General features: G+C 56.3%; 1 protein-coding gene across 2 annotated transcripts in view; it reads left to right on the top strand.

Moving 5' to 3' along the window:
- ACOT7 (acyl-CoA thioesterase 7) overlaps positions 1-17,667 on the top strand; it is a 102,305-nt gene that overhangs the window by 23,102 nt on the left and 61,536 nt on the right. For both annotated transcript variants that reach the window (XM_049618195.1, XM_049618194.1), the window contains 2 exons: positions 10,340-10,457; positions 16,941-17,097. In XM_049618195.1, the coding sequence (XP_049474152.1) occupies positions 10,340-10,457; positions 16,941-17,097 (275 nt within the window). The remainder of the gene's footprint in view (positions 1-10,339; positions 10,458-16,940; positions 17,098-17,667) is intronic.

A 17,667-nucleotide genomic window follows, 5' to 3' on the forward strand; every position in this document is an offset into this window, starting at 1 on the left:
GGCTCTGAGCTGTCAGCACAGAGCCCGACACGGGGCTCGAACTCACAGACTGAGAGATCATGACCTGAGCTGCAGTTGGACGCCTAACTGACTGAGCGCCCCCAGGCACCCCGGGTAGTTAGTTTTGTAGGAAATTGCCAAACCGTCTTCCAAAGCGGCCGCACTGTGTTGCGTCCCCACCAGCAGTGAGAGAGGTCCTGCTGTTCCACCCCTGACAGTGGTGTCACTGCCGTGGTTCTAATTTGCAGTCCCCTGGTGGCCCGTGATGGTGCACATCTTCCCATATGCTTATTTACCGTCTGTGTGTCTTGTTTCACGAGGTGTCTGTTCATACCTTTTGCCCCTTTTCATATTGGTTGTTATCATAGAATTTTTAAGAGCTCTTCATTTATTTTGGATACAAGTCCTTCATCAGATACGTGTTTTGTAAACGTTTCCTCCCGGTCCGTGGCTTGCCTCTTACTCTTTTTTTTTTTAAGTTTTTAAAAATTATTATTATTATGTTTTTATTTTTGAGAGAGAGAGAGACAGGGCGAGCAGGTGAGGGGCAGAGAGAGAGGGAGACCGAGGATCAGAAGCAGGCTTCAAGCTGACAGCAGAGAGCCTGATGTGTCTCTCGACCTTTGTCAGCTTCCAGATGCCTTTGAAAGCTGAACAGAAGGGTTGCCACTTAATTCCAGAGAAATGCACACCAGACGCAACCTCGCCCATGCCCAGGGCCCCCTGAGCTAGCTGGACTTTGTTTAGTATCAGAAACACTGTGGCTGTAGCCTGCCATGTCCAGCTGTGTGTGGTTTTCTTTGGGCTACATTCCCAGAGCGCTCTTCCTCGGCCAAGTGAGTCTTTGGAGGTCTGGCCAACACAGAAAGTTCTGGAAGTGGAGGGATGGGCCTGTTTCTCCACAGCTGTCTGCAAACAGGTTGAACAGCTTTATCATGATACAACTCATGTCCTGTAAGTTCATTTACTCTTGAGGACAGTTCAGTGTTTTCTGGTATATTCACAAGGTTGTATAACCATCACTGTTCTTGAATTCCAGAACATTTTATTCACCCCCAGAATAAACGCTGTGCCTGTTAGCTATCACTCCCCATTCACCTCTCCCAGGCCCTGGCAACCACCAGTCTGGATTTGCCTGTTCTGGACGTTTCCTGTGAATAGAATCATGCCTTATGTGACAGGCTTCTTGTGCTCAGCAGCACTTGTTCAAGATTCTTCCATGTGGTAGTAAACATTGCTACTCAATTCCTTCTTAAAGTCAGATCATATCCCATTGCTTGGAGAGACCACTTCTGATTTATCCGTTCATCTGTGATGGGCATCTGTGTCCTTCCCACCTTTTTTGGCTACGACGAATAATGTTGCTGTGAACCTTTCCGGATGTCTGGTTGTATCGTTTAAAATAGTTCTTGGTTGGGGCGCCTGGGTGGCTCAGCCGGTTGAGTGTCCGACTTTGGCTCGGGTCGTGATCTCACCGTTCGTGAATTCGAGCCCCACGTCAGGCTCTGTGCTGACAGCTCAGAGCCTGGAGCCTGCTTCGGATTCTGTCTCCTCCTCTCTCTGCCTCTCCCCTGCTCATGCTCTGTCTCTGTCTCTCAATAATAAATAAACGTTAAAAAAAATTTTTTTAAATAGTTCTTGGTTAATTTAGAACATGAGGAACCACCTCATGGTTATTTAACTTTGAAATTATTTACTCATAAGGCTGACAACAAACGATTCCTTTCTGTGGAAAGGTCTGTTAATGGCTCAGTCGGCGTGGCCGTGGAGGCCTGCAGAGGTGAGGTATGGTCCTTGCTGATTTGACTGAGCCATGGTGGACTTTTAGATATTTCACTTGGTTGTGTCATTTAAAAAAATTTTTTTTATGTTTATTTTTAAGAGCGAGACAGCATGAGCAGGGGAGGGACAGAGAGAGAGGGAGACACAGAACCCGAAGCAGGCTCCAGGCCCTGAGCGGTCAGCACAGAGCCCAACGCGGGGCTCAAAGTCACAGAGTAAGAGATTCTGACCTGAGCCGAAGTTGGACGCCCAACCGACTGAGCCACCCAGGTGCCCCTGGTTGTGTCACTTCCTGCAGATTTCCCTCATTCCCTTTCTGTGTTTTGGTTGTTTTTTTTTTTTGTTTGTTTGTTTGTTTGTTTGTTTTTGAAATCTTGGTTCTTCTGGTTTAGGTTGTATCCCTGTATCCAGATGTTAAGTAATTGATTGTGCCTGTCATTAGTGGGTCATTCCAAGTCTGAAAACTGTCTTCCCTCTAATGGTGACAATAGGGTCTTAACTCAGTGGCTTGTTTCAAAGCGTTTCTCGGTCGTGGATTTGGGTGCCTCTTCCTGCATGGCCAGCCCCGCGTCACAGCACCATGTGCTCCGTCAGCCCAGCCCAGCCCAGCGCGGGCTGACTTCTCGATCCCAGATCCCTTGTTCAGGTGCCCGCTGGTTGCAGGACCCCCGTGTGCTCCCGTGAGGACTGTTTCTCTTTACGCCAGTCTTGTGTATCTTCACGATCTTTCCATAACTGAGAACGAACCTGGTGGGGCAAGTCGTGCCCGGTTCTCGTCTGCATGTGCGTCATCAACTGCGTCACCTGGGTGGTGTTTTGATGGTAGGTCCGCAGCGTGCAGGAGGGTGCGTCTCCCTTGGCCCCGGGCCCGGCCCCCTCCCGGGACGCCATCGTGAAGGTGCCGAGCGCCCAGTCCTCCAGGTCTACCTGATGTGGGCCTGGGCAAGCCTCCGGCCTTCTGTGTGCCTGCTTTCCTCACAGGTAAAAGTTGGGGCCTGAAGTGGGTAGTTTCCAGCGACTCTTTCGACTCAATTTCCTGTGATTGTAAGGGATTTGAAAAGGTCATGGGAGTGATGGGGTGGCCACCCGTCGCCTGGCGTGGGCAGTGTGCCCAGCACACCCAGGGTTGGGACCAAGGGGGAGAGAAGCCAGCGTTGCTTAGGGAGGCTGCGATGCCTGCATTGAGGAATGGGGCCAAGTCCAAAGGGCATAGCATCCGGGCTGAGGCCCCCCTCTGGTCCCATCTGGCCACAGCTCCAGAAGGGGCTAACAGAGACCATGCTTCTGCTTCGGCGAGGTGTGTCCCTAAAAGTGTTCAGGAAAGGAGCTGACGAGGCCTGTCTTAGGGAGAAAGCCAAGCTGTAAGAACCTGTGGGATGGCTGGGGGTGGCGCTACCTGGGCGGGGTGGTGTCTGGTTGTGGTTGTGGAGTGGGAAGGGCTGTGGTGCCTGGACACATGGCTGTGGGATGCCCTGTGGCCAGAGTGGGCACCTGTGGCCTTGGGGCCTTTTCTCTGACCTGAAGGTGATAGATGGGTTTGACCAGACCCAGCACACGGCTCTCTTAGGGGGCACCCAGAACCCACTATGGGAGTCTGCGTCCTTAGTGGCCTTGGGGAGCAACGCTTTTGACCTCTTGGTCCAGGCGAGGCGTGGGGCAGGCTGCTGGCCGGGTGCACGCAGGGCCTAAGCACCCAGCTGACTGGAGGGGAATAGGGCGGATGGAGTGGGGGCCTCTGTCCATTCTGTGTCTCCCAGGCACTGGCTCACTCCCTGATTTGACACCTATTCATGGCACTTTGCTGTGTGCCCGGCCCGGTGCCAGCTGCTGGGGACACAGCAGTGAGCAGGATGGCCCCAGGCCATGTCCTACAGGAATAGTCCTCGGACCTCCCTGCAAATGGGGTCATTTCTACTCAGGATCAAGCACCGTCAGGGACAGCCAAGAGGCCGAAGGAGGTCTGCCGTCCCGCCAGGGCCCCCGTCAGGCGGTGTGGGCGGGGAAGGCTGTTGGGGAAGGTTTTCCGCCCAGATTCTGCCCTGACTCCCCCCTCCAGGTAGACATTTTGGGTGTGGTCAGCAGGCCCCCTTATCCCTTCAGGGGCCCTCTCGCCCGAGGACAGCCTTGCCACTTCCTGCCCCGGCCGGCCTCCCTCCCTGTGGAACCAGGCTCTGTGCTGTTGGTCAGTCTGGAGTTTTCCTTCTCTCTCTCTTCGTACAAACGTGGGAAGACTGGGGACAATGGTACCTGGACCTTTAGGCGTAATTTGTCTGCACTTCAGGGAGGCCGCTGGGAGCTGGGAGCGTGCTGGGCCTCTGGTGAGGGCTGTGTGTGAGTGAGCAGCGGGCCCAGCTTGCTCTGTCCTCACTTTACCCCTCGAGCACAAAACCTGCCAGAGTCGCCCTGCAGGTGAGGTGGACCGGTGCCCAGGAGCCAAGCCAGGATGACAGTTTTCAGGAAGGACTCTCTCAGGTGGCTTGCAGGCAGATTCATTCATTGGTGGTGGCCATCACCCTGCCTGATGGACGGAGGCTGTGCTCTGCCCAGTGTCCTGGCTGCGGGTTCCTGGGAAAGTGGCCTTGTGTGGAGGTGCCCTGGGACTCGGGGGTAATAATTACACATCCGGCCTCCTCTCCCAGGACTGCCACTGTCACACGTGCTCCTCGGCCACTCTGACGGCTTGCCTGGCACCCAGCGGGAGGGGAGACGGAAGGCCTGTCCCTGGCAGCCTGGCACCGGAGAGGGGAGGAGGCAGGTCTGTGTGGGGGTGGGGGTGCCAGCCAGGGGAGTGCCGGGGCTGGCAGAGCCAGTGGGTCACCTGGACCCTCGACCTCCAGGAGGTAGCTTCGGGGACAGGTGTCAGATGTCAGCCCCTCTGAGCAGGATGTGGGGCTCTGCACCAACTGTGACCTCTTGCTGTGAGTCTCCCTCTGGCCTGAGACCCTCCTCCCCTGTCTGCGTCTTGGGAGGCTCAGAAGGCTTGCAGGGAATCCAGGCCTGGGGCCCGGCCTCTGCTGAGAAAAGTCTGGGTGGGCGTTTGCCCTCTCCTTGGGCCCCCTAGAGGCTTCTCAGAGAGGCACCTGTGACTTCTTCATCTCAGAGACAGCAGCGGGAGGGCTCGAAGATGTACTTCTCCGCTGTCATTATTTACAAAGCGAGGTTGCTATGACAGCTGGCCTTTGGTAGAGTCTTCAGATCAGATTGGGGAGGCAGCCTCTTCCTGGTTAGATTGGGCAGCCTGGTGTGGCGGGGAGTTGGGACGGTGCTTGTGGTGGGGAAGGGTGGGTGCTCTGGCTGCCGCTAGCCGCCTTGCCTCTCGGGAACTGGGATCCGGGGCAAACCAGCGGGTATAGCTTCCCAGATGAGCAGGTACCACAAAGTCACGCGCCGCCCCCTTCTCTTAGGGGCATCCATCTGGGGGCCCTTTGAAGGGGTCCGATGTAGAGGGGACGCGGCCCCTTCGTGTGGCCAGGGACAGCTGTGCCTGGCCTGATTCTTGCTGAGTCGGATGTGAGGTGGTTAATGGAGGCTGGGACGGGAAGTCCAGTCTCTGCGTGACACCTGGGGGCCTGGGGGGCCTGGCAGGGTCAGACCCTGGGTTCCCAGAAGAGTGGGGCCGTGGAGCCGTGGGGCTCAGCGGTCTCCCTCCTGGCTGGAGCCCCAGGAATGATGGCAACTGTGTTTCTTTCTCTTGCCAGCCAGTTCCCTAGTTGGGCAGGGCTCTGCTGAGCGTCCTGCCTGCTCAGCCCCCGAAGGTTCTGCATTCTCAGGATCAGTGGGTGCTGGTCCGCTACCCCCTGGAGCCTTCTCCTGGTTCATTCCCCTGTCCCAGCCGAAGTCTGAGCCTGGGTGTTCGGTGTGATTGGCACCCCCGACCCCATGCCTGCTCTGGGACCTGAAAGAGCCCCAGGGACTTTTTCCTGGCCCAGCCACTTCTCCTCCCTTGCCTCTTGTAGGGGATGGGGGGTGGCGGTGGGGGCTCTGGGGCTGAAGGAACTTTCCTGGAACCTTCCTTGGCAGCAAATTAGAGGGGATAAGCAGTGTCACTTGGGCTTCTGGTTGGCAGAGGCCCCCATAGAAACATGAGGTTTCACATGTGCCATGGGCAAGGCCCGTGCCCACCCTGTGGGCACCAGGAATGGCACTCCCTATTCTTCCTTGTCTCCCTGCCAAGGCGACTGTTCCCTGCGCTGAGCACAAAGGAAGCTTGAAAGCTGCCGCTGTGGGTAAGGTCAGGGCAGAAGCTCCTGGGGGTTGTTCCTGCTCAGGACACCCATCATTGCCTCTCTATTTTGAGCCTCATTTAGAAAGGATGGGCCCGGGGACCTTCTGCACAGTCTGTGAGGTGTCCTTAGCCCTGGCTGCCCCGTGTGCCCCCACCTGAACCCCCCCCCAGAGGCTCTGCTGGTCTTTGGTGCAGGTGGAAAATCCGGGAGACTTTATCTGTCCCGGAAATCTGGCTGTGCGCGGAGCCGGCCTTCTCCCTCAGAGAGCTATTCTAGCTTCCACCGTGGGAGACGGAAGCAGGCCTCTCCAGCCCAGTAACCATGGACTCCTGCAGCACTGTTACATTGTAGCGCTGACATGTTTGGGTGAGAATCAGGCTGACCACAGCCCCCTGTGGTGCGGGCACCCCCTGGCCTGGGCTCCCCGGGCTGGGGAGGCCGCCACGCCCGCGGGTCCTGTGGGCTCGCCTGTCACTCCTGCTGTTTTCTGTGCATGGGGCAAAGCCCCCCTGAGTGTGAATGTGAGTGTCAGTGCCCTGCCAGGACAAATGACCACACATAGCGTGGCTTACAATAGAAATTTATGTTCTCACAGCCCGGAGGCCACAAGCCACAAGCCACAAGACAGATCCTGCTGTCGGCAGGGCCACACTCCCTCCGAGGGCCCGAGGGGAGGATCCTTCCTTGCCTCTTCCAGCTTCTGGTGGCTCCTGGCGTCCTGCATTTTTGGGCTTCTGGATGTATCACTCCAGTCTCTGGCTGCTCCCCGGCGTGTGTCCATTTCCCTCTTTTCAAAAGGGTGCTGTGCACACTGCATTAGGGCACACCCTAACGACCTCATCTTAACTTGATGACATTTGCAAAGACCCTGTTCTGTATTTAAAAAAAAATTTTTTTAGGGGCGCCTGGGTGGCTCAGTCGGTTAAGCGTCCAACTTCTGCTCAGGTCATAATCTCGTGGTCCGTGAGTTCAAGCCCCGCATCGGGCTCTGTGCTGACAGCTCTGAGCCTGGAGCCTGCTTCCAATTCTGTGTCTCGCTCTCTCTCTGTCCCTCCCCTGCTCACACTTTGTCTCTCTCTGTCTCAAAAATAAATTAAGAAACATTAAAAAAAAAATCTTGGGGCACCTGGGTGGCTCAGTCGGTTAAGCATCCGACTTCGGCTCAGGTCGTGATCTTGCGGTTTGTGAGTTCAAGCCCTGTGTTGGGCTCTGTGCTGACAGCTCAGAGCCTGGAGCCTGCTTCAGATTCTGTGTCTCCCTCTCTCTCTGACTCTCCCCTGTTCATGCTCTGCCTCTCTGTCTCAAAAATAAACATTAAAAAAAAAAATTTTTTTTTTTAATGTTTATTTATTTTTGAGAGGGAGGGAGAGCGAGCACGAGCAGGGGAGGGGCAGAGGGAGAGGGAGACACAGAATCTGAAGCAGGCCCTAGGCTCTGAGCTGTCAGCACAGAACCCTACAAGGGGCTCAAACCCGTGAGCTGTGGGATCATTACCTGAGTCGAAGTCGACGCTTAACCGTCTGAGCCACCAGGCACCCCCACTAAGACCTGTATCTAACTACGGCCCCGTTCACAGGTTCCAGCGGCTAGAGCTTGAACGTATCTTTCGGGGGACACAGTTCAACCCAGTATAAAAGCTCTATGTGGGGCTAAGGAACAGGAGGACGGGGCTTGCCTTCAAGGTGTCTGCTGTGAGGCCGGCTACACGGAATGCAATGGGCAACAAACAGGTTTACTCACGTTTGGAAACATCCGTGGGACACACTCCTACAGCTGGAATTGCTGGGTCGGAGCCCGCCTGTGCCTTTGGAGTTTGGGAATGCCGGGCTGTCCTCCATGAGGTTGTGGCTACTTATTCCCGCCCCCATTCGTGGATGAGTCCCTTTCCCTCCCAGACCGTAGGTCGGGTGTTGCTGGGACAGGTGGATCCAGGTAGGGTGGTAGGAAGGCCCTGGCTGATGATCTGGTTTGGCCAGGGCGGTGGCTGATGATGACACAGAAGTTCCAGATGCCTGAGGGCTTCAAGTTCCTCACTAGTGAGGTGAGTCTTTATTCTTTAGATGAGAGAGGTGATTGAGGACTAGATTCCTGCTTAAGATGACTCTCCAGGCAGTGGGATGAGTGGCTGGTTAAGTGCAGGAGGAGATGGGCAGGTGCAGAGATGCCTCCCCGACCAGGTGCTGTGGTCAGTGCTGCTTGCTTCACCGGGTTTTCTTTACTTGTTTTTTTAATGGTGAAGAGGAAAGAGAAGCCCTTTTCATACCCATGGCTGCATTAAACCTGGGAAAACAGGGGCTCCTGGGTGGCTCGGTCAGTTATAAGTGTCTGATCTCACAGTTCATGAGTTCAAGTCCTGCGTTGGGCTCTGCACTGATGGTGTGGAGCCTGCTTGGGATTCTGTCTCCTTCCTTCTCTGTTCCTCTCCCGCTTGCTCTCTGTCTCTCAAAATAAATAAATTTAATAAACTTAAAAAAAAATGGGAAAACAAAAGCTTGAATGAGGGACCACATGTTCTCCTGGCTGCCCTCACTTGTGCCTGGGGAGGACCAGGGTGTGGGCAGGGAGAGCCCTGGGGAAGTGAACTGGGGAGGAAGGCCCTGACAGAGTGAATGGCCTTGAGCAGTGGGGGGGCATTGGGGACCCAGGGGACTCAGGGTAACTGCAGAGTGCTGGGTCAGGATCAGGTCCAGTGGAGGGAGGTTTATGTCTGAGTGGCCAGCTGGCCTGGGGAATTAGGTCGGTGCCTGGTGCAGGACCCAGGGTGACCAGGAAGGGTGGGGGACAGCAAGTGTCCCAGTGAGCTTTCGTGCCTCAAGCGTGTGGTCTGGAGCTCCTGGCATTTACTCCCAGTTGCCCAGGATCCTGGGGCAGCCCGATGTTGATGGTGTGGGGTTTCTGGGGACCCTCAGTCTGCAACTCCAGACACTATCTCCAGCCTCCTATCTCACAGGCTGCTTCCTTATCAGCCTCTGACTCAATGTCCCGCCGGATGTGAGCACTTCCTCCTCTGCCCTTCTCTCCCAGGTCGCACAGCATTGCTGTGGGTCAACCAACAGTGGCAGGGACAGCTGTGCTTTACAGACAGGCAAAGCGAGGCCCGAGGGGAAAGGCTGGATTCAAGTTTCCCCAGCGCTCTAGAGCCCAGGAGCTCAGCTCTCCCTGGCCAGCCCCTGCCCTACGGCAGACTCTGTGGTACCTGTGCTCGCAGGAGGACCAGCTTCTCTGTGTGGAAATGACCGTCTGTCCTTCACGAAATTGCAAACAATTCCAAAGGAAAGAGGTTGATAACAATAGGGGTTTTTTTAAGTTTTTAAAAACATTAAAATTTTTAATAAACATTTATTAACTTAAATAACATTTCAAGTTTTTAATAAACATTTTTTAAAGTTTATTTATTTTTGAGAGAGAGAGAGAGAGAGAGAGAGAGACAGAGTGCAAGTAAGGGAGGGGCAGACAGAGAGGGAGACACAGAATCCGAAGCAGGCTCCAGGCTCTGAGCTGTCAGCACAGAGCCCGACGTGGGGCCTGAACTCACAGACTGTGAGATCATGACCTGAGCTGAAGTCAGACACTCAGCCAATTGAGCCACCCCGGCGCCCCACGGTGATGGTTTGATGTGTGTACATTTTGCAAAACGATCACTGCAGTGAGTTTAGGTGACACACATCACCTGACAGATGTTTTTTCCCTGTGGCGAGAGCTTTCACTGCGGCAACTTTCATACAGTGCAGCGCTGTTAATGTTAGTCACCGTGCTGGGCGTTATGGCCCCAGGATTTATGTCTCTTATAGTGGAACTTTGTGCCTTTGTACCTAGAGCTGTGGCTTGTTTCCAGTTCTCAGGGCAGCCGGCCCCACTGGGACTCCTGATAGGGGGGGTCCTGTCCCGGGAATTTGTCCGCTGTCCAAGGGGGTCACAGCCTGTGTCCTCATGCTCATTCAGCCCTGCCCTGCTCATTCAACCCCAGGTCTTTGGGGAGCCTGGGAAGCAGGAAGGGCAGGAGTGCTGGGAACTCCCAACGGTCATGCCGCCACCTTGCTGCCTCTGCCAAAGGTCCCCGCTGTCACCCCTTCTCTGCTGGGTGCCTGTAGCTCTCGGGGACAACTTCCTGCTCTCTGCCCTCCTCCCTCCCGTGGAAACAGGACCCGGCGGTCTCTTGCCTGGGGCTGTCGGGTCAGCAGCCCACTGTGACCAAACTCATGGAAAGTTCTTTTTCCTTCTTTGGGAGCCATTGGTCTCTTTGGAGGACCTTCTCCTCACCCTGGGTGGTCACTGTTGATGAGTGACGTCCTTCTCAGGAGCCTCATCCTGCTTCTCTCTCCTCTGCCTAGGATCATGAGGCCGGATGATGCCAATGTGGCTGGCAATGTCCACGGTGGAACCATCCTGAAGATGATCGAGGAGGCAGGGGCCATCATCAGCACCCGGCACTGTAACAGCCAGAATGGGGTAAGTGTCTGGGGCGGTCATGCAGGCTGCATGGAAGGTTCCAGGGCCCAGGAGGCCTGGCATCCCTCTGTATGCAGCACTGCACCACTCTTGGGTCAGGATAGGAGTTTGCTTGGCGTCTTCCCTTCCTTCATCCCCTGGGCCTTGGGGATTTCCAGAAGCCCTGGGTAGGTTGCTTGGTTTGGGGCCCAGCAAGGGAGGACAGGGGACAGCCAGAGACTGAGCTGAGAGCTGCCTTTAAACTCCTCCTCCTTAAAGTCTTGGTTTCTAAACCCCCACCCCCATCCCCAGCCTGGCCACAGTGGGTCTGACCCCTCCTCTGCCCCATCCACCCCCTGGCGGGGGGGGAGCCAGGGCAAGTACCGAGCCAGCAAACCCCTGACCGCCTGGGTTGAGGGCCGGGCTTTCTGCTTTTGGGACTTCAAGGCAGCTGGGGGCTTTGGGACATCACCTCTTACCGTCCCTCCAGCCCCAAGGGACCTGACCTTTCTTCCAGAGGCCTGCCAGCCACCTTGCTTGGGGAAGGGGGTCTGTCTTGTGCCACGCTGCCACCTGGGGGTCAGCAGAGATGCGGCACCACAGGAAGCCGTGGCCTTTGTGTCCCTGTGTCCTGTGACCTGTGTCCCCATGGGCCTCTGCCAGCCACCTGCTGTGATGATAGGAATGCTGGAGGGGGCGGGGGTGGCTCGAGGAGAATACGACAGCAACACCTGTGTGTGCGTGTGCGTGTGCGTGTGCGTGTGCGTGTGATAAACCAGGCCGGGGTGAATGTGTTACTTACTGGGTGGACATTGACACCCAGGAGGAGCTGGGTGTGAAGGAGGAGCTCGTCTGCCTGGCTAGGACTCTGGACTTGTTCAGGAGCCCTTGGAGTTCTGGGGCAAACCCAGCAGTGTCCAGAGCACGCCCTCTGCTGGCCGTGGGGAGGGTGGGCCTGAGCCTGTGGGGCCTGGGGGCTGAGAGAGACAGTGAGGGTCCCCCTCGGGCCTGGCGGGAGAGGCTGCACACTGGGAAGGAGAACCTCAGGGTAGGGGAGAGGAGGAGGGGGGCCTTGGGAGGCCACGTGGGTGGTGAGGGCCTGTGTAACTGCTGTCAGTAAGTGCTTAATGTTCTGCAAAGCTGTGAAGTGCTCCCACTCATAATCCTCGCCACGCCCCGTTGTCCCCATTGCACAAGTGAGGACGTAGAGAAGAGGTCGCCTACTTGCCCGAGGCTGCGTGGGGGAGTGTGGGTAGGTCTGGACCACGAATCTGCCTCAAACCTGTGCTTTGAGCCTCCGCTTCTCCTCTTGCGCTCCCTGGAGGGAGCCTGGGCGCAGGAAGGACAGTTGTGACGCGTTGGCTTGGAGATGCCTCTGGACTGGCGGACCCAGGATAGGGGTGTAGAAGTTCCAGGTTCAGGGGGGCATGTGAGCCCCAGGCAGCTCCAGGTAGATGCTGGCACGGGTGCTGATGCTGATCTCTGAGAGGCTTCTCTGGGGCTCTGAGTCGGGGAGGGCACCCCCACCCCACTCGCCTCGAGACCTCATCCGGTCTGTGCCTTTAGTACCGTCATGTAGGCCCGGGGCTCTGTTTCCAGCCGGGCCTCTTGTGGCTCCACCTGGATGCTTAACTGGCCCCTTGACCTTCACAAGGCCAAAAAGACACCCTGGGCCTTTCCCCGGGCCGCTCCTCCCACAGCCTCCCTCTCCTCCGTAAACGACCTCTGCGGCATTCAGTTACTTACACCCATTGACTCCCTTCTCACTGGCGGCTGATCCTGTTGGCTCTGCCTGCTGGGTGGTTCCTGATCTGAGCACCGGCCAGTTCCTGGGTCTCCTCTACCGTGCCTTCCTCTCAACACTAGCCGGGGCCACACTGGCCCTCCTGTGGCTGTGTGAACTGGCCAGTGTGTTCTTACCCCTGGGCCTTTGCACTGCCTCTTCCCTCTGCCAGGGCTATTCTTCCTCCAGATATCTGCATGACTCGCCCCTCCTTCCAGTCTCTGTAAATACGACCTCCATCCAGGCCTTTCCTGATGACCAGCTCCCTCCTTGCTCTCAGGTATTCCCGGAACACTGTGTTTTGCTCCTGTATCTTTGGTATGCTCGCCCCCATTTGCACCCCGTTAGAGTGTAAGCCCCGCGAAGGGAGGGACTTTTTGTTTGTTGGGTCCCTGCCGGATGCTCAACATCTGGGCAGAGGCCTGGAAAACTGTGGACTCCCGCTGGCTGTCTGCTCATTGCCAGAAGCGTGTGTGGAGTGGTCACCCAATGAGAACCTCCATTTCGTAGGCGCTTATGCGCCAGTGATCACCCTGGGTGCTTGACCTTCTTTTCTTTGTGGAATCTTCCCAACCATCTTCTTAACCCCACTTTGTAGGTGAGGAGCGGAGGCCTAGAAAAGTTATATGGTCTCCTGAAGGTCACAGAGAGCCGCGTCCTTGAAGCTGGCATCGGCAGGGGGCGGCCTGAGTGGGTGTAGGGGCAGGTGTGGCTCACACAACAGCAGTGATAAGAGCTAACCCTTTCTGGACCCACTCGCTCACACGTTTGATCCCCACCGGCCCATGAGAGGGGCGGCTCCCCCGCTCTCCATGTATCAGCCCCTTGAATCCTGGCAGCAGTCTGCCGGCACCATTCCTTTCTGTATTTCACAAGGTCAAGAGCTAATGAGTGACAGAGCTGGGAGTTGAGCCCAGGGTCCAGCGCTATTCTTTCTGGCCCTGCTTCTGAAGCTGCTCTCCTGGCCCAAAGTCCTGTGGTCACTCAGGAGCCCAGCCCCTGTGGTTTTCTGGGTATCTGAGCCCAACAGGCGGTGTGATGCCGGCTGCCTTTGGGAGTGTGGCAGAGGGCAACTTCCTGGGGGTACATGCTAATCAGACTGTTCATGGCTGCTTCCCAGGGTGGGGCTGCCTCTCCCTCTCTCAGCAGGGAGTTACAGGGGTGCGTGCAGTTTGGAGAACCTCGTACTGAATACAGGTATTCATCGGTCCGTATTCTCAATGTTTGGGTCATGCCTGTTTTTTATGGAATGCCCAAGGCGGGCCCAGTGCCCTGCTAGGTCCCTGGACAGCAGCTCCCAGTCAAGTTGCCCCTGCCCTGGGTCCAGCCTGGCATAGAGTCCCCAGGCAGCACACCTGTCTCTTAGGCTGCCCTCCCTGCCCCGGTAAGACTCCTGAGTGGCTGCCCCATAAACATTCGTTCTGTCCTTTGGAACCAAGCTTAGGATTCATAACGAGTGGCCTTCCAACTCAGAAGAGCAGATCTGAGGCCACTGTCAGGCGTCCTGTCGGCCGAGGTGTCCTGTGCCAGGTGTGTGTTGAAAGCATTCCTGACTGCCTTTCTGTAGCCTCCTGGGCCACTCTGCCAGTGTTCCGGTTCATGGAAGGGAACATAAATGCCCCCTGCCGAAAGTTCACTTGGCCCTGAAGCGTGTGGACTAAACGTGAGCCCATCTGCGCGTCCCCTCTGTGTCTCCCACAGACTCCTGGACCTGCTCCTCACCTGACCCTACAGGCCCTGCTGACCTGCGTTTGCACCTTCTGCTGTGCTCCCCCACCCCGCCCCTGCACAGTCCAGCCTGCCCTCCCCTCCGCCTGGACTTGACACACTCCATACCTGCCTCACATTCTTGCCTCAGCTCAGATGTGCCCTCTGTGGGGAGGCCGCCTCCACCCCCACCCCATCCCATGCTGCCCTCTTCAGAGCACCTGCCACTGTGAGGCATTGCCCTGTTTGTCATCCGAACCCAGGCCGAGGGCAGGTGCTCTGACTTACTCCCCCGAATGGCTCTCGAGGCGCAGCCTGGCTCCGTGCGTCAGAGCACGCCTGGTCTGCGGTCTCAGTTGCCCTGGTTTACCCGCGGTCTAGAAGCAGATGACCCTTCCTCTGATGCACCGTCAGATATCGGCCTAACGCTGTGTCACCTGCCCACGTCACTCACCTCCTGCAGCTGTCACATAGGCATTTTCTCATCTCACATGGTCCCAGGAAGAAGTACACTAAGAGAGAGAGAGAGAGAGACCATGTTCACATGGCTTCTATTACAGCATGTTGTTATAGTTGGTATTATTCGTTAGTGTGCCTAACTTAGAACTTTGTCGTAGGTGTGTATGTAGGGGAGAAATGGTATCTATAGGGTTCGGGACTACCCGTGGTGTCAGGCTCCAGTGAGGGTCTTGGAAGGAATCCCCCGTGGACCGGGGGCGGGGGGGCCTGTACTGTGAATGAAGGAATGCTTTTGTGGCCGTGGGAAAGCTCAGGTCCATCCGAGGCTTAGACGTGGACAGATGTGAGAGTAAGCTGCATTTCCATTAGAAATTATTAATACATATGCATACACGTTACCTGCGTGTGAGTGTAGCCATGCCAAAGCTCAGCCACTCTCCAGTGAAGATACCTGGGTCTCGCAGACAGCGCTCGGATGACCCCAACAAGCGGCCCAGAGGCAGGGCCTTGGTTTCTGTCCTGCTCCGCTTAGCGCGTGTCTTTCCAGCTTTCTACCAGTGGGTGGTGCTGCAGCCACAGAAGCCTCCTTCCGGGTGTCCGTGCGACTTAGGGGGCGAGGCCAGATCAGAGTGGCCCCAGCTTAGCCCCAGGACCTTTCCCATCACCCTGGTCCCCTGTCTTGCTGACACCTGCCTCTGGCACGTTTACAGGAACAGACACCGGAGGAACCCCCGACCCCCGTGTTCCTGAGACTCACCTGGGAGGGGTGAAGGTGGAGGTTCCCTGACCGTCCCTCCAAAAGAGGCAGGTCCTGTGGGTTGAGGTGGGGCAGGGAGTCTGCACGTTTGCGAGGCAGCAGGCGGGTTCTGGCTCGGGTGCCGCGGGTGGTGTTGCCAGGGCTCAAAGTGACCGTTACCTACAAGTGTGGTATGGCCCACCCTGGGACGGGGGGCGCTGTGAGGAGCAACCGGGAAAGCGAGTCCCAGAGCGGGCAGGCCCTGAGGGCCAGGCTGTCAAAGTGAGCCCCATCTCACACTCCCTGCTCCCCGCCCGGCCTGGGGCAGCCAGACGTGTGCTCAGCGTTCCAGAAGAGATGATTGGTTTCCGGCAGGAAGCGGTAGAGGGTGCAGTGAGGGTCTGAAGTCCCCCTCTTCAAACACCTGCGACCTTCGTGTCGTTCCGTTAGCACCGACGAGAAGTGAGCAGTCCTCCGTGCCAGCGCCAGGAGGCGCTGAGGCCGCGTCACACGCTGCTGTCCTCTTGAGAAGTACTCTGGGAGCAGGCACCAAGGTGTCTGTCCCTTGGGTCTGGGCAACAGTCCCCGGTACTGAAAATGACCTAAGGGAATCCATCACAGGACTATTTATAAGAAGAAGTACTTAGTGGGGGGTGGGTGTGGGGGGTCGGAGGGCGGTGCCTCGGTGACTCCAGTCAGTGAAGCTAAGCGTCTCTTGATTCTGGCTCAGGTCGTGATCTCTTGGTTCGTGAGTTTGAGCCCTGCAGAACCTGTTTGGGGTTCTTTCTCTTTCCCTTTCTTCCTGCCCCTCCCCAACTTGTGTTCTCTCTCTCTCTCTCTCTCAAATAAATAAACTTTAAAAAAATAAAAACTTCATTGGAGAAGAGTGAATTTAAACAAACAAACCAACAAACAATTGGTGTTGACCCAAATCTCTAACAACAGAGGAAAGAATATTCCATTCTATCCAGCCATAAACATACTTTTGCAGTGACATGGCGGGAAATACCAATCACGGGCAGTGCCGTGCACACAAATGAGGAAGTCTGTCACGTTTGATAGAGAACGAGCCCCACAGTAGTCTGTCGCGTGCCCTCCGGATGGCACTCCAGGTGTGGGTGTATTCTGTGGCCGTGATGATCCATTACCCTGGGGTGTCCTGGGTGGCTAGGGACAGGTGACGTTAGGCAGCCCTGGTGCCCTGTATACCCTTTTGAATTTTGAGTTCTGCGAAGGGGGTGCCTATCTGAAGGATAAATAAAACTTAAAGAATAGTGATTGCAGGGCCCTGGTTGTAATGCAGCCAGGTTCTTTTCCCTTGTGTTGAGTGAAAAAAGGCAGTTTGTGGACACGCATGTTTGTTTTCGCATGACCGTATAAGACTAACCGCACACGAACCAGTGAGATCCCATTCTTAAGGAGAAGAGCCTGGGAGGGAGGATCTCAAAATAGAAACCTGGCTCCTCTTCGGATGGATGGGAGGAGTGATCTTCCCTCTCCTGTCTACTTCGCTGTATTTCCCAAATGTTCCATAAGGAGTATATCTTTTTTTACCTTTCATTATGCAAGTAATACACGTCTTTTGTAGAAAAATTAGAAAAAAGAAACAAGCCACTCATAACCATCACCACTCAGAGAATCCCGTTAGCGATCGCTTTGGAGTGTTTGTTCCCCTCGGGCATTCCCGCGTCCCCTGTGGTTTTGCAGTTCGGAATGTGGCGCTGCTTTCCCAGTGGGGGAAAAAAGGAAGGCCGTTTTCAGGAGTGTCTCCAGGGTGGGGACTTGCCCTGCGGGTAACCTGTCTCTGGTCCCTCTGCAGGAGCGCTGCGTGGCCGCCCTGGCCCGGGTCGAGCGCACCGACTTCCTGTCGCCCATGTGCATCGGGGAGGTGGCGCACGTCAGCGCGGAGATCACCTATACCTCCAAGCACTCCGTGGAAGTCCAGGTCAACGTGATGTCTGAAAACATCCTCACAGGTAACTTCCGCATCGCGTCTCACCAGCGGTGACGGCACGGCGGCGGCCGCAGCTCACATGCATGGAGGGCTGACCCTGCAGCAGGGGCCGGTCCTGACGCTGTCCGTGAATGACCTCCCTTAATTCCCACCCTGCCATCCTCGTTTCGCAGACAGGAAGGGGTTAAGCAGCGAGACCCCGGGAGCGCGTGCCTGGACCAGGATTCGAGCTCTGGCTCTGGGGGTGCGGCCACCGCCCATCCTGCCTTCCGGGGGTGGTGGCCTGGTGACTGCTCCTCGGGCGGGGGGGCTGGGAGGGCACAGGCCCTTCCCCCTCCCTTCCTAAGCCTTCCTAAGTGAAGGTGGTGCCCTGCGCCCGCCCCAGGCCCTGCATACCAGGCTTAGGCTGAAAGCTCACTGGGCCAACCTTTGACTCTGGTTTGATCTGAATATTCTCTTTCTCAGGGTGGTTACCATGGAAACCCCTTTTCATCCTCCCACTGGGCTCTGCAGGGGAGCGTGGCTCTGGTTTGCACCCGCTGCTGCTTTTTATAACCAGGCTGCTGACGACGAAGGCAGGGCCTTTTGTCCC

This window comes from Panthera uncia (assembly GCF_023721935.1).
Source record: "Panthera uncia isolate 11264 chromosome C1 unlocalized genomic scaffold, Puncia_PCG_1.0 HiC_scaffold_4, whole genome shotgun sequence".
Taxonomy (NCBI): domain Eukaryota; kingdom Metazoa; phylum Chordata; class Mammalia; order Carnivora; family Felidae; genus Panthera; species Panthera uncia.